We start from the raw sequence: 24,227 nt of genomic DNA, 5'->3' as shown, positions 1-24,227 counted from the left end.
CCTCATGAAATAATATCACGCAGGGTTGAGAATGGCTTAAACTTCATGTCAATTATGCTTTTTTTCTTTCCCCCTAAATTATGATCCTCATGAAGATCATTTAGTGTCCAAAGTGTTCTTGAAAATTACCCAGCCTGTTTTTGCACAGCATCCAAGTGTACGTGGGGGAATTAAATGCGAGTATTGGGTAAACTTCTGAATTGACTGTAAGTCTTTGTAACATCATAGGGGTTCAGTGAAACTTTGTAGATTCCAGAGACAGGCGAGTACTTCCTGCGTGAAAGAAAAGGCTGATTTAAAGAGATGAGTGCATAGAGCATCCTTCATTATGGAGCCTTCAGTAGAAGGCTTGAAGTTCACTGTCAGGTAGGGCAAAAGGAAGCTTCCTTAGGTGGCTCCAAAAGGAGAGAAGTGGGTGAGCTGAATAGGAAAGCCTGTCAGCCAGACTCGATGGTGCAGTATGGCTCGGAGGCCCCAGGCCAGCAGCCATGGTGCGCGATGCTGCCATACGGGGCCACGCGCACAACAGACACACACAGGGCATCTCCACTAGGGATGCGACCTGAGTCTAGCCCACACGGTTTTGCCCTGGATCATAGGTTACTGGGCGAGAAAAGCAGTCCTTGGAGGTTATTCTGGTCAGCAGTTTCTGAAGAATAGTGAAGGAAAGGCAGGAGCATAGGAGGAAGGGCAGATGTGATGGGGTGTCCATCAGCAGAGAACCGTGTAAAGCCAAGGAGTCGAGAGCGTTTTCCTTGTGGTTTCCATCGATGGCATAATGACAGATTATTACCTGGAGTGTAAGGAGCAAAAGAACAAAGTGAAGGGGTTTGGGGGAAGCTGGCTGTTGACAGTCCCTGCTGACCCGTAAGCAGCGCTCTCCATGAGGGCACAGAGGGTGGTGCCTGGAAGGCTAGGGAGAGCCTGCACCAAGCTCCAGAGTGACTTCAGGTACCTTCCTGCAGGCTACACACTTATTTTTAAGGTTCACTCAGGTGTCACGTTTCTGAATTTTAACTTTACACTTCAGTTGTCCTGCCTTAAAAGTCCACATAGGTCTGCATTCTGCCCTTGCAATGGGCTTCGGAGTGTATTTTACACAATGGGTTTGAACTCCTTCACTGTGGAGATTGCTTTTGCTCCTCTGTACAATTTCCAGGCAGCTAAGATCAGTTAAGAAGGCTGTTGTTTTTAATCCCTGTATTTGAATTCCAGGCTACAGAAGCAGGGGATTTTCCACAACAATAGGTTTATTGGAACATAAAAATCATGTTTTGGGGGAAAAACCAACTGCCTGGGACTCCTCACTAACTCTGGCCCACATGGCTTTCAACTTTAAGAAACATTCGATTCCATTTAAATTGCTTAAATAAACGTTTATTCAGTAACTGCTTTTACAGAGGGGAGTGATGGGATCCACTCGATGATCAAGCGATTGATTTTTATTGAGGAAGCCACAGATTTTTACTCTTAGAAAATACATAGTTGACCTATGGTAGATTAACTACAACCGTAATAAGAGTGCATAACTTTTAATGGCACAGCTATTGAAATTTTAGAGGAAAAAAAAAACATACAATCGAAAATAAAAAAAAATCTTACCAATAAAATTTGAATCAGGAACTACTGAGGAAATATTTACTTACTTCCCTTTGCTATGTTTTTATTTAAAGTTTTCTTATTGTACAACATTCTCATTATTAATTTCTTCCAAAGTTAAGGTGAGTAGTGGAACAATATCCATTTTGCAATATATAGATGTATATTTCTCTTAACGTATTTGTTTAGCGCCACCTATTGGCCAAGTGGATAATTAAAGATTAAAAAAAGTTACTTTGGTGTAATTCAAATTTCAAGTTTGAATTATGGACCAACAGAGCACAATGAAAGATTGTCATATGAGCACTTTTATTTTGTTCAATGATTTTAGCTTTCTATAGTTTCATGTCTTCTATGTTATTATTGCAGTTGTAGCAGTCATGGCCGGTGACACGGTGATTAAGCACACCCTCTTTGGCAGAGAGATCACCTGGGTTCAAATCCCAGCTCCACTATTACAAGCTCTGAACCCTGAGGAAGTTCCTTAATCTCTCAGTTTCCTTTTCTACAAAATGGAAACATAGTTGTGAGCATTAAAATAAATATATGTATAAATATACATACACATGTATACATACATGTGTAGGTCATATACATAATTTTATGTATACCCTAATTTATATTATATATGTTATATATTTTTAAAAATCTTTAGAATAGTGCTTGGCACAAAAATAAATGTTTACTACTGTTATTAACAAAAATAAAATTAATCATTGATATTTGTTGGGTGCTTACCAGGTGCTCAAGCTGATAGCTTTGTACACCTGACATAATAAGCACTGAAGGAGTTATTCTTGTGTTAAAATAAAGAATAATGTGGTTCAAGGAATTCATGAATTTGTTATTAGCAGAGCCGGAATGTGAGGCCAGAAACTTCTCACTCCAAATCACATGTATTGAACCATTACCCTATATTTCCTGTTTGGGCATATGCTATCAATTATCTTTTATGTCTCTTTTCAATAATAATAACAAGCTGGTTTATTTTTAGATATAGCACCAAAATAACTAGAAGCCAGAATACATTAAAAATTTCATTCTAATTCTTGTTATGAATTTTTAAATGACTTAAACATAATATACATGATGAAAATGTCATTTACTTATGCTATTAATTCCATGACACATTTATTTAATCTTGAATTACTAGAAAAGAAGCAAAAGCAGGACCTTTAAGAGTACTATTTCAAATTATTTTTCTGAATGTATTTTTGCCATCAGTGTTATCAATTCACTGTTACTATCTTTAAAATGAGGTTATTACAGAGACCTAAATCCTGGGCTTCCTATAAAGATTCAACATATTTCCTCTAAAAGTTCAAAAGTTTGGGGCACCTGAGTGGCTCATTGGGCTCAAGTCATGATCTCAGGTCGTGGGATCGAGCCCCACATCAGGTTCACTGCTCAGCAGAGAGCCTGCTTCTCCTTCTACTTCTGCCTCTTTTCTTGCTTCTGTGTTCACTCTCTCAGTCACTCTATCTCTCAAATAAATATATAAATAAAATCTTAAACAATGAAAGCTGAGAAGTTCAAAAACAAATCTTTTGATGTATTTTACGATTACCACAACTTTTAGCACTTTGGATTTGCGATTAGAATCAAAGTATTGCTTTGTAATCTTTCAAAATATAAAATACTTCCAGGTGAACTGAATGCCTTAGTAGATCAGTATCTAGGAAGTTAAAAAGTAGCAGCAAAGTTTTGTGTTTTTTTTAATTAGAATAAAATTCTCTAAAACTATCACCAGGATTCTAAAGAGCTCTCTGTACCAATAAGGTAAAATGTATTAGTGCGCTCCTTCTGGTGGCTGATGCAGAAATTGCATTTAACATCCATGACTTGAAAGACACGGAAAAATACCTTTGAACCTTCCAGAGTTTCATACTTTCTGGAGAATTGCTTGGTCATCATCGTTATCACAAACACAATCAATTGTGAGAAGAAATGGTGATTTTTCTATGGTCAGGGTTTAAGGAAACATGCCAAGAAGTTCAGATGCTGCGGTTGATCTGAAGGTCTGTAAATACCATCTTCTAGCCCCAAATCCCCACCTCTGAAAGAAAGAGAACACTGGAAATGAGACACACCAAGTAAAACGGCTTCCTCCATAACTCTTATTCCTGTCTCTGTGGGAGAGAACGAGAGAGAACATAATGTAGGGGCTCAGGTTTGAAAAGAGTATGTGTGTCAATACCTGTTCAAAAGAAGGTTATAAGCAAATGTTTAAGTTCATTCGTTCGTTTCAAAAGAAATTCTCACTATTGCTCCTATTAAATCTAACTCCTTTCTTCCAAAACAACAAAAGCATTTCTACTGTTCTATTAAGTTTAAAAGTTCAAATAACATGTGTTGAGATGTTTATATTTGGGTGAAGAGCAAGCAAAGCCAAGTGAAACCCTCTGTGCATCATTATCTTATTAAGTTTGAGGCAGAGGATGTACATAGCTTACCGTTGAAGAAAGCGTAACTGTAAGATCCCAATACGGTATCGTAAAAGCAACAGAGAACCTCTTAGATAATGGGATAGCTCTGTATCCGGGGTATTATCCCCCAGTTTTATTTTTTAAATGAGTAATTCAACAAACGTTTCCATTTTGCTACAGGTCATGTGCATCTTGGAAGCCTTTGGACATGCCAAGACGACACTTAATGATCTGTCCAGTTGCTTCATAAAGTATTTTGAACTACAGTTCTGCGAGAGGAAAAAACACTTAACTGGAGGTAGGTGTAAAATTAACAAAGGCAGGAGCTACCACGAGAGGGCAGCAGAACATCAAGCATGGGACCAACGAAGACCCTGGGAAATCAGTGGTGTGGTGTGTGTGTGTGCGTGTGTGTCTGAAGGTGCACACCTGAGATGTCAGGTTATGACTTCTACAATTACCGTGAACTGAAAAATATTCAGAAATGTGAGGTGAACCTTTAAAAAATGATTATTGAATAAACTACATACTATGGAACCAACCAAAAATAGCTGAAATGAATGATGATGGTTGAACATAGAGATGACTCACATGCTCGGTTACGATAAATTATAACTTGAGTATATATTTCCTTCATACAACACACATCGATCTATTTTAAATAAAACAATCTATGTTTTTGAAACAATTGCATTAAAACAAATCAAAACATCAAAATAACCACCCAGCTAAAGCTAAACAGAACTATTTCTTTTCTGGTTTAAATTTTTAATGTGTATTTTATGAAAAGCCGTTATTTAAAATTCAGCTAATTTAGGGGCGTCTGGATGTTTGGTTGAGAGTCTGACTCAGGTCATGATCTCAGGGTCCTGAGATTGAGCTGTGAGGTGGGCTCTGTGTTTAGCAGGGAATCTCCTGGAGACCCTCTCGCCTTCTCCCTCTGTGCCTCCCCTCACTCATGCTCATTCCATCTTTCTCATTCTAAAATAAGTTTTTTTTAAAAAAATTAGTTTTTTAAAAAAAACTAATTTAAAATTCACCTGGGATTTTACATCTTTCTCATCAAAGCAGATTATCCATGCAAATTAATAGTCTGAATAGAATTGTAGATGGGGTGCCTAATGCACTTGGAGGAATCAAGTATCCTAGAAACTGTAATGACAGCTGTTAGGACACAATCACTAAGTGTAATGATTTTAGAAAGAGATCAATCTCATTTGATGCTTTCCAGTACCCTTCAGGAAACAAAAGTTACATTTGACCATGATTTAGGAAGAAAAAGCTTGTATTTTGCAGTAAATGTTTGTCAAAATCCATTATTACTAAATGAAATTGGGCAAGAAAAATGGATAGGAGGAGTCAGAGAAGATAATTTTAGATGTTGAAGTTAGCAGCTTAAATTCTGCAATAGGAAAGTTATGTTTTTAAAATCCATGACTAAGAGCTTTATTTGAGGGTCCACTGTGTTAGGAAGACTTCAGAAGGAGGGACGTCTGGGTGGGTCAGGGTTTGAGCGTCTGCCTTCAGCTCAGGTCATGATCCTGGGGTCCTGGGATCGAGTCCCACATTGGGCTCCCTGCAGGGAGCCTGCTTCTCCCTCTGCCTGTGTCTCTGCCTCTCTCTGTGTGTGTCTCTCATGAATAAATAAATAAAATCTTAAAAAAAAAAAAAAGAAAAAAAAAAGGAAGACATCAGAGGAGAATGGTCTTGAGCCTCCAAGTCTGGTTTCCAGGTCTTGGTCAGTGAGAATGTCCCTCCAAGTGAAGGACATAGCCTGACCTCTTCAACTCAGAGCACTTGACCAGGGGTGGCTGACCATGGAGGCTGGAGGTGGAGGAGGTCCTCAGTGCGGGGTACTGTGGCCCCTGCCCCTCCAGGGTGGGGGTCCCAGACAAGCCCTCTCAGCCCATTGGGTGACCTGTTAAAAACATAGGCCTGCTGAATGGGACTCTGTGTTGACTAAGATACCCAGTGACTCATGTGATTGCCAAAGTTGGAGAAGCCCTGTTCCAGGTTGAGTAGAGCCGGCCGCTGTTTCCTGCATGCGTGGCTTAGAGGACAAACTGCTTGTCCAGACATCACTTGCATGACTGTTTCCTGGATTCGATGTTCCCGTTTCCAAGACGAAGACACAACAACGGGCTTCTGCAGGTCTTATCCAGGACTGATTTTGTTCCCTTTTCTGCTGGGTGGAATTTAGCACGTCCTCTTCAAGAATGTTCGTTTAGAAAGTCATCGTGTACGTGTCTGCGGCAGAACGGGGTCACACTGCTGTTAAGGGGACATCCCAGGTAGCGAGCGCGCAGCCCCGAGAGGCCCCAGCAGCATCACATCCAGGGCCGCTGCCGGAGTACCGTCCCCCACCCCCTGCCACGGTCCGGTGTAGATCCTCAGGGGGACCCCGGGACCCTCCCCAACCCAAAGGACCCCTGGCCAGCACAGGAGCCTTGTGTGGAAACGCCCCTGGGTGCAGTGGTGACTGGGTGTGCTCTCCCCTGGCAAAGCAGCAGGCTGGGAGTCCGGGGAGGTGGGGGCCCCGCTTCTCTCCACCCCCTCCCCACTTTGTTTTTCCACTCATCCTCTCCTCCTCATTAGCATCCTGGATTCCTTTCCTATCACTCAATCTTATTGGTTTGCTCTGTTCTTTTAAAAATCTGGCAAAGTGATTTTGTGATGGTTCTATATTCTTTTTCTAATTTTAAGAGCAAAACACACATTACTACACACACAGGACCAGTTGAGGCTACACTCCTAGGGACTGGGAAGCCTGAAGGGTCCGCCAGGGGTTCAGCTCTCTTTCCTGTGGGGAAGGGGAGAGGTGAGCGGTGTGTGCAGAGAATGTGGATCAGGAGACAGAACATTCTAGCACCATGCCTTTAGGAGTGCTTGTGGAAGACACGCAAGACCCAGAAAAGCAGAAATGTCAAGGGAAACATGGCAAGTGCCTTCAGATATTCGCTACCACGTGGAAAGGGGCCCGAGAACAAAGCTCTGAGTGCCAGCTCTGCAGTTGGTAGATGTTCCAGAGAGGAAGTATGTTCCTGACACAAGGCCTTCCCACTGACCTACTGGTGAGGCCCTGTGCCCCTCTCCCCAGGCCGGGTGCGCTCCTGCAGGGGGAAGGCGCAGACCCCTCGGACACTGCAGACAGCCTCCACAGGGCCTTTTGCAAGGTTGATGTAGAGAAGCTACTTAATGCTCCGCATTCTCCAGCTCCGCACATGAAGCACCTGCTGCCTGATGACCAGTATTTCAATGCCCAGTGGAGTAATGGGTGGCACGTATTGTCCCCTGGTGCCTGCCAGCCTAGAGGGAAGATTCCATATGGGAAATCTATAGAGTGTATAAGCATGCAAGACCCCCTCTAAGAAAACAGTACAAACTCGGTGGCTTGGAACAGAAGTCTGGGGTCAGCAGGACGGGGCTGTCTTGGTTGTCTCTGGGAGAGAGTCCTCCCTGGCCCCTTCCAGCCTCTAGCAGGTGCTGCCTGTCCTTGGTGGTTGTTGGCTCGCTTTAGCATTTGGGTCTCTGTCTCCTTATCACAGGTGCTCTCCCTGTGACCCCCTCCTCTTCTTATAAACACCAGTCACATTGGAGTAGGACCTATCCTGCTCCAGTATGACTTCATCTTTTCTAAAAAAAACAAAACAAAACAAAACTATGCTATGTTTTATCTGACACTTGCATGTTCATACTGTTGTGTTAAGAGTTAGCTCAAAAGTACATTGGACCAGGTCCTGCCCTGTAAGGCTTGCAAGATAGTCAAGGAGCTACGACTTGTCCGGTTCTCTTCCCCCACTAGAGTGTGAATCACAGTCTGGCATAATGTCTGGCAGAGTCGACATTCAGTAAACAGCAAGTGAATAAATGAACAAAGGGCCAGTTGAGCCTATGGAAGTCACTCTAACCGAGGGTAAGAAATAGTGAGAACCGTAAAGGAAGAGCGGAATCCAGAGCCCATGCAACTGGTGTCACCACACTGAGCTTAGGCTCAGCTCTGACCTTGATCAAACCACGTGGACTCTCAAAAGTGTATTTGTAGAATACAAAGCTTAGACCACAGAGAGCAGGGAGGATGGGTAAATGAATGAAGAAGGATGTGCAGGTAGTGGGGGGACTAGACTAAGCCAATCTAGAAGCATTCGCCCTATGGCATGACCACATCTTAATGTGAGGACATCTGCAGGTACCTTGCTTTCAAGCACAGTCACATCCCCAGGTCCTGGGATCAGGACTCGGGCATACCGTTCGTGGGACGCAGTAGAATAAGGGGGGTCTGCTGTATTGTCTTAACTTCTCAAACTAATTTTTAGTATTAGGACCTCATTGTGACCCCCCAAACAAAACGCGCCAAGCACTTGAAGAGGCTACAAGCCGGTATGACACCTTTGAATAATCTCGTCTGTTATCCAGGTTCCTTTTCTGAAAGAAAAACAGAAGAGATATATTCATTTAAACTACTTCACACAAATTTTAAAGAGAGCTGAGTTATTCAAATGGGTCCCCTGGAAAAAGGCTTCTGAATTTTAAATGTTCACTAAAATAGTAAACCAAACTTGAGAAAGATTATTGCACCTCAAACTAGGTCAAATAAATGTAGGTTACAGGTTGATTTTGTACTTCGTGGTAATCTAGTTTCCCTTAAATCATCAACATTTCTAAAATAATGGTGATGGGTTTTCTTGGACAGGGAGTATTCTCTTACTCATTTTAAGGTTGATAGATGTTACATGTTTCCTTTTTGGATACTATTGCTCAAACTTTTATAACTTAATGGCAGCTCTCTAATCACGGATGTGGCCACAAATTATAAGAGAAAATTTGAGGCCCAGTTTTACAAAACACCGGCTGTAAAAAAGTAGAGAGCGTTTGTTATTTTGAAGAAAATGTAATTAGTAAGTCATATTCTAGTCTAACTTTCAGCCCAATATTTCCCCCCAATTACTTATTTAATAATATAATTATTTTGGATTCCCTGGTATATATGCCAGCACTCTCAGGACAGAGTGACGTCTAAGACATCTTAGCATCGCCCCATAGGTAAGTTTATAGTGTAAAAATAGGAAAACTGTGCCAGTGATGATGTTTTCACTTGTCCAGTACCTTTCCCTTGGGACTTCGGGGTAATTTGCAGGTATCAGTAGCTGAATCCCTAATGATTCATATTTTCATCTAAGAGTGTAGAGAGGTTTTCAGGGTATGAAGTTCAAGTGCACTAATGGAATTAATGGCTGGGAGTCATACTGAATGTCATATTCCCAGTTCTTTTCCCCAGATCACATCTGGTCTTTTTAAGGTTCTTTAAAGTATAAAGTTGCCCTTCATTTTAGAGTATGTGCAACGTTTTGACATACAATTGAGTGTCCTTTTGGTCTTTTCCCCAGTGGACCATTTTATTGTTTCTAAATCTTCAAAAATATGCGATACAGACCTCCGCAGTCCTTGGAACTACAGATCACCATATCACAAAGCATTCTTCAGCAAGCCTGCTTGGTGCAGCGCAAAGGGGCTCCCAGGCTGGACCTCCGTGTGGCCACTGGGCCAATGTCCCTTACCTGCTTTTCCCAACTAGAAAATGAGACACCAGACCATGCTCCCTTGTATGTGCCTTTCAGCATTGTTCCATTTAGTTGGAGAGAAGCTACTTTTGTGGTTGAACATGTCTCCAGTTTACAGTGGAGGCTATGAATGGTTTGCTGTAGCTGCCCCTCGCCCTGGAAAGGGCAGGCAGAGCTGAGAGGGTGGTTGGGAGCCAGTGGTATGCGCACCGCCACCCACCCCTGCCCTCAGCTCAGCCAGTGGGCTGGGCACATACTCCCACTGCAGGCGTCCCAGCGAAGCGCAGGTCGCAGTCCCAGACCTCACTGGGCAAGTAGACATTCACAACTGAGCGTTCCACCTACCCAGCGTCAACCTACCTGCCTACCAGATACTTTGTCAGGTGATGATATTGTCTCCTCTTCTGGGATGTTGACGATTGAAGAGGATGCTGATCAGTAAACAGTGATTGAAAGACTTTTAGAAGTTCACCACATCCCAGGAAACACATCCCAAGGTTTTAATGCTTTTCCTGCTTGATTGTGGGATTGTTCCACTCATAATAATAACAAAATGAGCTGTGGTTTTGGAAAGTATCAGACTGTCTAATATGAGGACTATTAATTAGCTTAATTTTAGCTTTTTTTTTTAAAAAAGAGGCTGCTCTCTTGAAGTCTTCGCAAACTAAAGGCTACTTCTCTTTTCAGAAATTTTTGACATATATTCAAAGGAAGTCAAAATCTTTTTCTGTTATGATTCATTTGACATAAGCTTTAACATATTTCTAATGCTTACTTGTGCAAGGCTCACATAAATTAACATTTTCTTTACAATATATTGTTCGGTTTCACTTTGATGTACTTTAGCTCCCCTTGAAGTCTATTTCTTCCCATTTTTGCCAATCGTTCCAACCCATGTCCCCTGTCCTGTCCTTGATAATTTATATCTCAGCGTAAACCAATATGACTCTTTGCATATTGTGATGCATCCCGTCTCTCCCAGGACTCACCAGTCTGTGGGCTCACATGAGTCACTGCAAGAGAAGCCAGATATGCTGCCTCATTCCTTCCTCACCCCATTTCTGACACCTGCCTCAGTATTCCTGGACATCTCTCTGGACCTGATGCTCCCTCCCAGTGGTCTTACTTCCTAGAGTCCTTGGGTGGTTCAACAGTCAGAACTTCCTCTGGTTCAATGAGCTGTGGAAAGCCCTTGTGCTCTGGCATCCAGGGCACTGGAGGCCCCCTTTGAGGTTCTGTGTTCTCATGTTCTCTGAATTTCGCCTTGTTTGGAACACCCTTCCCTCCAAAAGACATAAACTGAGCCCACTTTGTGGTCTTCAGACTAGTTTTTCTTTTCTAAGTCATTGCCTCATTTATATGCATAAATGTTAATTAAGAAGAGAGCACACCTTGTAGCTCAGTAGAAGTGGAAATCAGCCATTGCTGTCAGGCTATGATTATACCTCAATTATTCCCCTCTCAATCCACATAGTCCTTCACCGGCCACATCAAACTGTCAAGCCCAGGACCAGCTCCCTGTTCCTTCAGACTGTAGCCCACAAAGCCACTGTACCCATATCCTCCCCAACCTCCATCTCACCCCATCCGACCTGGTCCATGTTCCCCAGCCTCATTGGACATTTTAAGTTCCTTGGTTGCCTGAGGCCACAGCTTAGTTTTTCCTCTTGGCTGCCTGAGGGAGGCTTGTCTTTTCTCCTGGAATGGGCAGGCTGCTCTCACTCTACTGGTTTCATTTCAAGTCACTTCTTCAGAGAAACCCCCTTTTCTTCCCCAACCCGCTCTTTCTAATGTGATCCCTGGATCCCAGCTCTGTTCACTCCAGATCTGTCTCCTTCCTTATTTTTTTTTTCCACAGCACTTATCAAAATCTGAAAGTGTCCTTTTCATGATTTGTCTGGTCAGTTGCTGTTTGTGTCTTCTATTAGGATATAAAACTGTTGGTAGTGCAGATCCGGTCTGCCTGGTGTAGAGTGGGCACTCATTAAGTATTCGTTGGACTGAGTCATCTCAGGAGTGGATGTAAAGCATTAATAAAATGAGGCAGCATTCTTCATTTCAGGGAGGAAATTATGACATGAATTCATGCATATCAACAGAGTACATATTAGTGGGAGTTTAAATAGATAAGGAAAGCTATCAACATTTAACTCTGGATATATATATATATATATATATTTTTTTTTAACTAGAGCCAATTCCTCTTCATAATGACAATTTCTGTGTGGTAAGAATAGACCAGTTTGATACCTCCTTAGTGGCTACTCTGTCCCGTGGGACTTGGTAGAATGGCAATGTGTGGAAGTGTCTGGAGAGGGAGTTGGGTGCAGAACCCACATGTGGGAGGTGAAGAATACTTGGCTCCTGCATTACCTGTGCCCTGAAGACACTCACATATATTTTAAGCAGAAACTGAAATCTACTCACAATCAGAAATGTCTCCCAAGGCTTCATTATCTACTTGGGCAACTTAACCTCACAGTTAAAGCAAATGGGGTGAAAAATCTGTGAGGGCCTTTGCTTGTGACTTCTTAAAGACAAACCAGAAGACCGTCTTCGTCTTCATTGTTAACATCATCAATTATCCTTAGTATTGTACTCTCAATTGGCCATTCTTTTAGAAGTTTCAGAATGCTATAATTGATCTTATTTCCTTTAAGGAGCATTATTGCCCAAAAGCCAGTTGAATTTCAACATGAAAAGGCCTACAGTAGAATTTAAATGAGGCAAACATCTGAAAAGCTCCAGCACAGAGCCTGGTACACTGCAGGTGCCTTCAAGGCAGTCCCTTCCCCTTGGAGGCCACAGGAAGCCTGGGACCTTTGTATCTCTTCATCCTCACGTTAGTATGGGGACAGCAAAGTTAGGAGGAATGTGGAAATTGACAGTGTCAGATTCAGGACCAGGAGCCACACATAGGCTCTTAGTTGAGGCACCCATCCTCATACCATTCCTTGAGTTAATTCGGAATAATGAAGTCAAAAGAAATGCATAAGGGTGAAAGAGAGAATATCTGGATATATAAATTAATTTGGCAATGTGTGCTTTTGGTGACTGCTAATTGAAGACATGATGGGGCTCTTTGGGAAGAGATCCTAACTGGTCATGATTTATAACTAGAAGGGGGGTGGGGCATGGTGATAGTGAGCGCTAGAAAGTTTCTGGAAATCAGTGGGAAGGGCAGTGAGGGCAGGTATTTGTCTATCTTGAAGATAAAGAAATTCATTTCCCCCATTTTTTATAACTGAATAAAAATTAATATAGCTCTATAAAATACTTACATGCAAATTATGTCATATATAAACTGCAAGCTTGTATGTTTTTACGGTGCCAAAACTTTCTGAGAAACATATTTGTATGTAGATTTCTGGAAAGATAGAGGATCACGGGTATATTTCTAGTCAGCAATATTGCTGAAATAAAACATCTTTTATAACATATAGGTCTTGAGAAGTCAAAAAATCAGTTAGCAAGAAGTTTCTTTCTCCATGTGGACATTTACATGAATGAGTCAAAACTCCTTAACTCCATACCTATCATTTTCTTTCCTTTATTTCAATGTCATTTCAGATGCAACAAAATGGCTGGCATTTTCTCTATTTGGAAGAATATTAGAGTGTCACAGAAATTTGAGCTTTTGGTTGTTTTGTGTTTACTTCTAGCTAAAAGCTCCTTTAAGATTTTTTTTTTTTCAAAATCCTACTGATCAGAATCCTGCTAACCCACAGCAATTTTATTCACTGCGGGAGATGAGCTAACTGGGATGATTACTAATTACACTGTTTTTGAATTTAGATTAAAGGTATTGAAGTCACTCTATGATGTGGAATTTGATTAGTTTTGAATGCTGCTCTAAATGAAGCTAGTATATTGGCTGGGACAAATAGGTCTCGGGTCAGCCTTTACTCTGAGTACAGAAGCATGATGGTCAGGAGACAGTTGTTCAGCTCTCCGTTCCCTCTCAGTATTTCTGTAGTTGATGACTAAAAAATAATGGGAAGGAACAACTATGGCAGTTTATTTCTTATGCAATTTTAGAAACATCTTCTTGAGCATGGGTAATATTATTAATACTACATGGAAAATGTTTTCAGCGAATAATTTGCTTAAGAAAAAAATAAGAGAGGAAAGAAAGTGTAGCAATTAAGACTTCTCCTTGAAATTATCACCTGATTTAATACTCAAGGAGAGATGGGGAAAAAACTACACTACCCCATTCTAATTTTAGCATCACCTTTGGGCAACTAATTAAAGGGATATTTTGAAAGAACCTATCTTTATGCACTTAGAACAACTTTTCTAAAAAGTTTCTAATAAGACAACTTTCCTTAATAGGGAGTATTAATTTGAGGGTTTTGGTTTTTTTGTTTTTTGTTTTTCACTGATAATCATTATGACAGGCTGAATTGACCACTTAATGAATTTTGCCAGAGGGAAAGCATGTATTAGTGGTTCCATTTGTTCAAGTAGATTTGCTATATAAAACCAAAACTAGGGGACCTCACATTTTTGCTTTTGGAGGCAGGACTCTAGAATAATTATCAGCAGACTCATTACACAAGATGATGTTCCTAGTTCAGATATAGGATATAATTACATCCATTTGACTTCTTAAGAACTGCTGCCTTTTAATTAAAAAAGAAATCACTGACCATAGATCCTTACTTTAGAGTGGGAAACTACAGTAATTCACAGTTACATTTGAAATTAAATTCCTTAATTGTTGACTGGCTATTCATAATGATAAGAATAAACTCAAGGACATGTTTTGTGTCAGATTATATTTGTGCACAAAAGATCCATGTTGGGTCATGAACAAGGTAAGAATGTCCCCTCTCACCACTTATTTTCAATATTGTACTGGAAGTCCTAGCTAATGCAGTAGGCAAGAAAAAAAATATATGTATATATACAGATTGAGATGAAAGAAATAAAACTATCTTTGTTCATAGATGACATGATTATCTCTGTAGAAATTTGGAAAGAATCAAGAACAAAAATCTCCTGAACTAGTAAGCCAACAAGGTTGCAGGATATATGGTTAATATACAAAAGTCAATTGCCTTCCTATATGTCAACAATGAACTATTGGGATTTGACATTAAAAACACAATATTATTTCTACTACCACCAAAAAATTAAGTACTTAGGTATAAATCTAACAAAATATTTACAGTATCTTTATGAGGAAAACTACAAAACCCTGATAAACTGATAAAAAAAATTTTTTTATCAGTTTAATTTAATTTAAAAAATTTAATAAATTTAATAAAATTTAATAAAAAAATTTAAATTAAAAAAATTAAATTAAATTAAAATTTAATAAAAAAAATTTAATAAATTTTTTTATTTATTGATTAAAAATTAAATTAAATTAAAATTTAATAAAAAAATTTAATAAATTTTTTTATTTATTGATTTTTTTGATAAAAATCAAAGAAGGTCTGGGACGCCTGGGTAGCTCAGCAGTTGAACTTCTGCCTTCAGTTCAGGGCATTATCCTGGTCCAGGGATCGAGTCCCACATCAGGCTCCCTGTGAGGAGCCTGCTTCTTCCTCCTCTGTCTATGTCTCTGCCTCTCTTTGTGTATCTCATGAATAAATAAATAAACAAATCTTTTAAAAAATCAAAGAAGATATAAATAGATGGAGAGATATTCAATGTTCATGGATAGGAAGGCTTAATATCATTAAGATACCAGTTTTTCCCAATTTGATCTATAAATTCAACACAATTGTAATAGAAATCCCAGCAGGCTATTTTGCATATTGACATAAAATTTATATAGAGAGTTTAAAAAGATCCAGAATAGCCAATGCAACATTTAAAATGAAAAACAAAGTTGGAAGACTGGTGCTACCCAACTTCAAGAAGTACTCTAAAGCTTCAGTAATCAAGACAGTGTGGTATTGGTGAAAGAAGAGACAAATAGATCAAAGGAACAGAATGGAGAGCCCAGAAATAGATCCACAAAAATGTACTTAATGGGATCTTTAACAAAGGAATAAGGCAATTTAGTAGAGAAATTGATAGTCATTTCAACAAATTATGCTAAAACAGCAGGGCATCCACATACAAAAAAAAAAAAAAACTAAAAATGGACTGTAAATGTAAAAACAAAACTATAAAACTCTTTAAAAGATACTATAAGATAAATTGTTACATGACCTTGTATTTGGCAATGACTTCTTGATATAACACTAAAAACACAATTCATGAAAAAAATAATTGATAAGCTGAACTTCATTAAAGTTAAAAAATGACCATTCTGTGAAAGGCACTGTTGAGAGAATGAAATGATGAGCCACAGATAAGCAAAAAATATTGGCTAAAAACACATCTAATAAAGGACTGATGCAACGAACTCTTAGTACTCAGCAATAGGAAAACAATCTAATTTTAAAAATGGTCAAAATATCCAGACACCTCACCAAGGAAGATACATGAATGGAAAATAAGCATATGAAAAGACGCTCTACATTATAGGTCATCTCGGATACATGAACTAAAACAAAAATGAAATACCCCTGCAAACTTATTAGAACATCTAAAATTCAAAACACTGACAATACTAACTACTGGCAAGGATGTGGACCAACAGGAACTCTGATTAATTGCTTTGTGGGGATGCAAAATGGTATAGCCACTTCGGAAGACAGTTTGGTGGTATTTCACAAAGCTAAACATAGTCTTACCATACGATCCAGGAATCACAGTCCGTGGTATTTACCCAACTGAGTTGAAAACTTATGTCCACACATAATGTGGATACAAATGTTTATAGCAGCTTTATTCATAATTGCAGAAACTGTAAGCAACCACAATGTCCTTGAATAGGTGAAGGGTAAATAAGCTGTAGTCCACTCATATGATGGATTATTATTCACTCATATAGGAAATGAGCTATCAAGCCATGAAAAGAAAAAGAAGTACCTTAAATATGTATTCTTGAATTAAACTGAAATATTACAATCTGAACAGTTTAAATGCTGTATGATTCTAACTATACAACATCTAGGAAAGGTAAATCTATAGAGACAGTAAAAAGAACAGTAGGTGTCAGGGGTTAGGGAAGGAGGAAGGTATGGAGTGTGGGTTTTTTAGGGCAGTGAAACAATTCTGTATGTCACTACACTGGCAGATACATGGTATTATGAATTTCTTAAAATCCAAAAAGTATACAACACAAAGAGCAAATACCAACATAAATTTGTAGACTTTGGTTAATAATGAAGTATCTATCTTGGCTCATCAATTTTAGCAAATTTATGACACTAATGCAGGATGTTAATGAAGGGGAAGCCATGTGTTGGGAGGAGGGAGGGTATGGTGAAACTCTCAGGATTTTCTGCTTAGTTTTTCTGGAAAGCTAAAAACTGCTCTCAAAAAAAAAAAAAAATCTATGGATGTTTTTCAAAAGCTCTGTATTTATTTGAAAATAGCTTCATTATCATCTCTTGCAATTAATGAGTTTGTGTAAATTTATGGGAACAAAATTAGTAATGCTATTTAACAAGATCACTTTTTTTTTCTTAACCAGCCAGAATTTATACATATATGCTCGAGAAATCCAGACTTATTTCACAACCTCTTGGCCAGAGCAATTTTCTCATTTTCTACTTGCTGATGGATGGGTTATCTGCTGAAGAAAAATATGGACTTCACCTTAGTAATTTATATGCCCACCGGTAAGTGACTGCATATTTTCTATATAGTAATTCTGTCTTCGAGTTGTGACGGCATTTTAGCAGTCTTAAATTTTCTTATTTTTCAGAGAAGTGGTAAGTCAAGGAGAGTAATTGGGTGCTGTTAGGTTACAGCCTTCTGTGTAACAGGATTGTAACAGTTTATTGAATGTGTATGGATCTGTGTGTCTGTATTAACATGTTTCTATTTTCCTACTTTTCAGATCAGATTTTAAAAATTAGTGTGCATATAAACTTTTATATTCCTTTGGGTGTTTTGGATATAACATTAGTTATGCATTCCTAATCTGTGGTAGTCTTTTGAAATAATGGGAGATGTTATTTGGCAATCATTATTCATTAGTAACAGATGAAATTGCATAATGGCTGAAGAAGACAAACAATACACATAAACCAAAGAGCTGGTTTTCTGCACGGGGGCCAGAAAGCATCTGTTAAAATGCAGGTGCATTGGTCATAGGATGGGATGGAGGTGAGAGAGTTATAAAGGCAACAAGCTGAGGAATGTCTTCACGTTGTGTGCATTTCCAACAACTATCTGATGTGTCTCCCCATCCCCATGAAGACTGGTCCAGATTTGGGTCAGGGTGAGAAGGAAACAGTGAGGAGAGGAAGCCCCATTCAGGAGAGAAGAAGATGAAAGGAGGGAGCTAGAGGTTGCTGGGCATGCTGAGCCAAGCTCACTAGTAAATCCCTGGCAGGGCAGAGGCGCTGGTCTCAGGAAGACGCGGATTTATTTCAGATACCTGTTAACACCTGATTTGTAGTTTATTGGGTGTTTGTTGTTGGATCCAAGAAGAAAGGTGTGTGTTTTCATAATTTTTGAGAAATCTTGTGAGAAGAGTTAAACAGCACTTGGAGAGGAAGGGTGCGTCCTGAAGACCAGTCTTGCTGGTTGAGGCAAGTCTATGGGTAGAGGAGTCTATGGGGCATCTCTCTTCATTGAGATGCCAATGTGAGAGATGAGAGGTTTTGGGGGAGGGGCGATGGGGTCTCAAGGACGCAGAGCTCCTGAAATGGGTTGAAAAGGCATTGGGACAACCTCCATGGTGGCCATTGCTGAGAAGTGTTACTGACAGTGGGACATGGGGCCAGATGAAGAGAATGAAATGATCAAATCCTGATTTACCTGGACATTATTAACCCCTCATTCAATTTATCTGAAGGTACCCGGAAGTACAGGGGCAATGTGTCTCATTGAGTGGGAGGAAACTAGTCAAGCAGTTAAGAAAGGCCTTCTCAAAATTGTGTTTTATTTGAAGTGAAAGGCTTTGGGGTTTACTGTGCTCCCAAACAACAGAGATTCCAAAAAGAAAGAAAACACTAGTCCTGGAGCATGAGAGCTCAGGTAAAAGTGGTAAAAAACTAGGGCACTAGAAAAGTTTTTTAAACCAAATTCCCTCGTTTCATAAAGGAGGAACTCAAACCCAGAACCATAAAGAGGCTGAAGTCATTTAACAGCAGTGCCAAAAACCCATTCCCAGGTTTTAGCCTTTGTTTTGCCACGTTGAACATGTCCAGTGGGAGACATTGTCCCTGGGAAGAAAAGCATCACATTGGAAAGCAGGGGTCAGGTGTTCAGGAGTAGGTGCGAGAGAGGAAAGTCTTAACAGGCTTCTGTGTTTAGAATCTTGCTTACAAATAAAAACTCAACATTTATAGCAGATAATTGGTTCGGGGAGGTGGGGGTTGCCTGTGTATATTTGCATGCGTGCACTTGGCATTTCAGACATACAGCCACTGATGAGTAAAGGACCATAATCTCATCTACTGTTCAAAGAAACAATTTAACTTCTGGGTCTGAGGTTTGGACTGTCTCTCCAAATGTGTGAGCGTGGGAGCAGAAAACAAGCTTTTCTTTATTGAGGTCCAGTTCCAGCATTCATCCCTCTTTGCTAAAGAGAGTTTGGAATCACTCAGGCTATTTAGAAAGTCACAGTCAGGGGTTGCTTTGTGAGAAGCTCCAACAGGAAAGAACTCAGCAAAATCATGAATCATTCAATTCCCTTGAACAAAGAGGTTATTTTATTAAAATGTATTATAAATATCTAATGGGAACAAAACAACATTCCTCAATAAAAATACACACCACAACCCCAGATTCATAAAAATATCAGTTGGAACATTTGTACAATGAGAATTCTGCAGACATAATGTTCTTTAATAATAAAATAAGCTGTTTTGCAAGTTACAGTGCATGATATATCACACTATTTTTGTGGTTTGTTCTGTGTGGGTCTTCTCACTTTTGCAGCGCTGGCAGGACTTGAGGAGTTCATATTTGTCTGATGTATGATTTGGGGTTAGGGTGTAATCTTTATTTGTCTTAACGACCATAATTTTTGAAATTGGCTTGTTTGCAGTCGGCAGTGTAAATCTTAACTTGCTAACTTTCTGACTTTCACAACTCCGTGTCCCTTCCAAAGTTCCTCCTGAAAATCAGCACTTGATTCACATGGGAAAAGTCACTGTAGCATGTGAAGAGCACTGTTACTACCCTCACATCTACTCATCTGATCTTCTTTAAAAAGGTGTCAAAGTACCTATTAAATAGACAATCTGAATATGCCTTTGCTTTTGCAGTCAATGCTCATTCCACAGTGCAGCTCCTATTGAAATGTTGATGAAGTATGTTGAATCTTAAGGTAAATACTATAAAGAATTGCAAGTCTGCTTCCTCCAAGTGCACCTTGTCTCCTCTTCATTAATAACAACTCATTACCTGCATGAAACAGGAAATACGCCTGTAACAGTAACTGGGAGCTGGAGACATATTCAGATTTAATATCTGTTCTTATATAATTGAACTCCAAAGAGAAGGAAACATTGTCGGAGCTGATACTTTATAATTAAAGCTACAAAAGTGGTTTTTTTTTTTAAACTTTGACTCTGTTTTTGGAACTCAAAGTTTTCAAAGCCTCACATAAAAATTTATGGAGGTTTATTTCAGTGTTAAATGCACCTAAAAATACTTTCCTGCTTACAAAATTGGAAGGATACCTAGAACAAGCAGATAGCACTCTTGCTTAACTATGGAATATAAATGGTACAGATGTGAGTTCCTATAGCTGAACTGCATGGAAACAATATTTGTAACACTTTGCATAAGGGTCTTTCTATACAGACTGTTAAAACAACAACTATGATGACAAGGAAAAGTCTAATATTTTAAGCAATGGAAATAGAGATTGCATTTATCAAGAATTCCCACTAGATGGCGAACTCTCCACAGAGTCAGGACAAAAACACCTCAAGGTTTCTTTTTTATTTATGGTTCTTCCCATGATTTATTTCTTCTTTTTCCTGGCTGTTTGTTTTTCAAGTTCTATTTCAGATTCCTTTGTACGGAATAAATATAGGTCTGTGTTCGTGAGAATTGAGCTTTAATGAAAGTTAGAAATAGTCATTAATTGCTGATCTTCAACCCCTTTTTATGGGTTTAATCCCAAAACAGATGGGCTCTGAAATGCAAAGAAGTTATTCCTAATCTTCCTCCCTACTGATGAGCCAGGGAAATGATTGTGATGCTGCATAGTAACATTTTCAGAAAAGGTCAGATTTTGAATTATAAGCTGAAAGCAAGCAATCGTTTTCTCAGAGCGCGTGACCTGCTTCTAACCTTGTGTGTTAGTGGAAGGAAACTCTGACTCATCAAGTATTTGAACTTGTGATTGCTGCCTGGGAGTACACCTGTCACAGTAGACGCTGTGGCAATTAACTCTCAGTACAAGTCCATTTTTTTTTTTTTTTTTTTGCTAAGGATTTATTATGCACATTTACCTTCATTTGAGAAAGTCTCTCATAATTAAAAAATAGCTGAGGGTAAATGTAAATATTATTTGAGGATGACTCTTGTTGGTTTTGTGATATAATAAAAGATTTATGTGGCCACATAGTTTAGGAAGCAAATTTTGAAAGTGCTTCCCAGACAAAGTTTCAAGATAAGAGGAACCAAAATTGATTTCTACTGGAATCTATTATTAGTTATCTAAATAATCATCACAATAAAATGTGTACACCGTAAGGAGCAGCACCCGTCATATTCTAGACCTTGTCCTACTGTCATCCCCCGTCTCTGAATCCTCAGCTATAAGTGAGCAGAGGGTACATGACCACATCTACGCTGAATGGAACAGGGCCTGAAGACAGAGAGGTTGACCAGGAGCCAGATAGTAACCCAAGTCTTACTCACTCTTGGCCTTAATTCTGTACTGTGTCCTCAGCAAAGCTACCTATAAACTGGCAACCACTGCCTTCGCAACTTTGTGTCAAGGACATTTTTAAGGAAAATGAAAGTGAAAGCACAGTGTTTGTGTACATTTTTAAAATTTGAAATTAGTTAAGCAAAACTAACTTAGGATATTGTGGAGGTTGTCACCTCTGCCATAAAAAGCAATTCTGGGTTACTTCTTTATCAAGTAGCATAATTAAAATTTTAAGCCACAAGAGATTGTATTATCCTAGCTGAAGGTTATAATATTGAAAATATAGAAAGGGTGGGGTCACTTCTGCAAATGGGCAGGTAAGTTTCACTTGTGGAAGCCAACAGCAAGGAGTCAACATCAGGGCTTTCTTACTTCTTTTTGCTCTTGAGTGATGTGTCCCCAGAAGAGGGAGAGGGAGAAAAAAACCCACTTGGACACCAGGCACTTTAGTTAGTCTGCAGAACCCTGTAGGAGAATTAAGAGTATTCTAAATTGTGTTTATAATAAGTCTGAAGCACAGATATGTAGCTTAATCAATGATATTTAGCGAGTAAGTCTAGTAAATGAAAAAGCAAATTCCAAACCCAAGTATGTGTGGCCTCAAATTTTCTGTTCATTAGAACTCTTTGATTGCAAATGTCAGATACCTAACACTAACACATTTAAGAAAGAAAAGAAAGAAGGAAAGAAGGAAAGAAGAAAGAAAGAAAGAAAGAAAGAAAGAAAGAAAGAAAGAAAGAAAGAAAGAAAGAAAGAAAAAGGTAAGAATAGAGAAAAAAGAAAAATAAAGAGGTTTGTGGGGACCATATAACTAACTGGAAAAGAAAGAAGTGGTGCTGGCTACAGGCATCACTAGATCCTAGAGCTCACATCTGCCTCTGTCACTCTGCCTCTCTCATTCTCTCTCTTTCTCTCTCTCATCTGTCTAACTTCACATGTTTTTGAACATGTTGAGGAATGTGACACACACAGCCCTAATCTTCCACATTTTAGGAGCCCTGGAGTGGAAGTAGAAGTTCTCTTTCCTCTCTCCAAGAGGCCACCTTGGCAGGCCGACCCAGGTCCCTGAGTCCAGGGGAAGAGTGGAGGATAGGAGATGTTTAGCCACAGAAGCAGACAGGGGAGTTGGGCATGAATAACACATAGCCACATGGAGCCTGTTCCTTCCACTCCATCACGCTCTGGCTGCCAGGCTGATCCCCCACCACCCACAAGAGGGTCAGCCCCCGTGTCAGGACACAGCTGTCAGGAATCCTGGGCAGCAGGTGCAGCTCTGCTCCTGCTGAGTGACTGTGGTGCAGCTTACTCTGTGGACTTTCTAACTGGCTGGGCCAAATAGCTACCCATCTACAGGACCATTAATAATGTAGACATATCTCAGGAAGCCTGCAAATAAAAGTTGTAAGGGCTTTCCAGATAATTTCCGTTTGATGTATGTTTACCCCCAAAATATTTTTGGGGATTAAAGGTTAAAACAACACTATGATGGGCGCCTTGATGGCTCAGGTGATTGAACATCTTACTCTTGGTTTCCACTCAGGTCATGATCTCAGGGTCTTGGGATCAAGCCTCATGTTGGGCTCTGGGCTCAGTGTGAAGTCTGCTTGAGATTCTCTCTCTCCCTCCCGCTCTGCCCCTCCCCTCTCTCATGCGTGCACACACACTCTCTCAAATAAAATAAATAATTAAAATATTTAAAAATACAGTATGATCCATCCAATCTGCAATATTATTAGCTTGTATGTAAGAATTTTGACCTCTGAATATACCTCAAAAATTCAGACTTCTACTTTAAGTCATTGATGTTTGTTATATGGTGACATCTATTGTTTTTGTTGGTGGTAGTCTTTTGATACTTCCAAAACTAACCAAAGCCATCATGATTGAACACTCTTCATGGATTTTCCTATTTGTCTATTCATGGTGATAATTATGGAAAGTTGTTTTTGATTTTTCCGTGTTGCAGAAAGGGTACCTGAGAGTTGTGGTTACTTGGTTAACCAGCATGGAGTAGATGTGATATTTGGACTCTAATCTCAATTCTCAATTACTCGTATAAATAGTTTTGAAATTACTCCATAGTGTGAATCGGTTTGCATCACAGATAACTTTTAGTGCCTCAACTACTACTTCAGAAAATCATTTGCTGAATTCAACTTTGTAATTCTTTTTAATTCTTCAAAAATTTTTTTAAAGATTTTACTTATTCATGAGAGACAGAGAAAGACAGGCAGAGAGACATAGACAGAGGGGGAAGCAGGCCCCTTGCAGGCAGCCTGATGTGGGACTCAATCCCTGGACCTGGGAATCACTCTCTGAGCCAAAGGTAGATGCTCAACTGCTGAACCACCCAGGCATCCCTTTATCAACTTTTTGACAATAATAGCATTGTCAAAATTTTGAGGGTGCATTAACACATACAAATAAACATGCGTACATATATGTACAGGCACATAAAGATCAACAGGAAACTACCTTTAAGACTATATTAAATGTTCCACTGACAATGAGTGCCAGGCACTGTGCTCAGTAATTACTTTTATTATTTAATTCTTTTAGCAATTCTGTGGTATAGATACTAATATTGCTCCTGTTTAATAGATGAGCACCTGAGATCTACAGGATATGTAACCTCCCAGGGTTGTGCAGGAAGGAAATAAACGAACAGTGATTTCAAATCCGGCAGGCTGTCTCCAGAACCCAAGTGCTCAGCCACTTTCCACTGATTTTTGT

At 39.5% G+C, this 24,227-nt stretch overlaps 1 protein-coding gene across 1 annotated transcript in view; it reads left to right on the top strand.

The window, feature by feature from the left end:
• Positions 1–24,227, top strand: part of MYO16 (myosin XVI) — a 480,319-nt gene that overhangs the window by 202,369 nt on the left and 253,723 nt on the right. The window contains exons 15-16 of the mRNA XM_072782401.1: positions 4,206–4,323; positions 17,124–17,271. Of these exons, the coding sequence (XP_072638502.1) occupies positions 4,206–4,323; positions 17,124–17,271 (266 nt within the window). The remainder of the gene's footprint in view (positions 1–4,205; positions 4,324–17,123; positions 17,272–24,227) is intronic.

The sequence above is a fragment of the Canis lupus genome, chromosome 17 (genome assembly GCF_048164855.1).
Source record: "Canis lupus baileyi chromosome 17, mCanLup2.hap1, whole genome shotgun sequence".
Lineage (NCBI taxonomy): Eukaryota > Metazoa > Chordata > Mammalia > Carnivora > Canidae > Canis > Canis lupus.
This window is presented reverse-complemented; position numbering and strand designations above follow the sequence as displayed.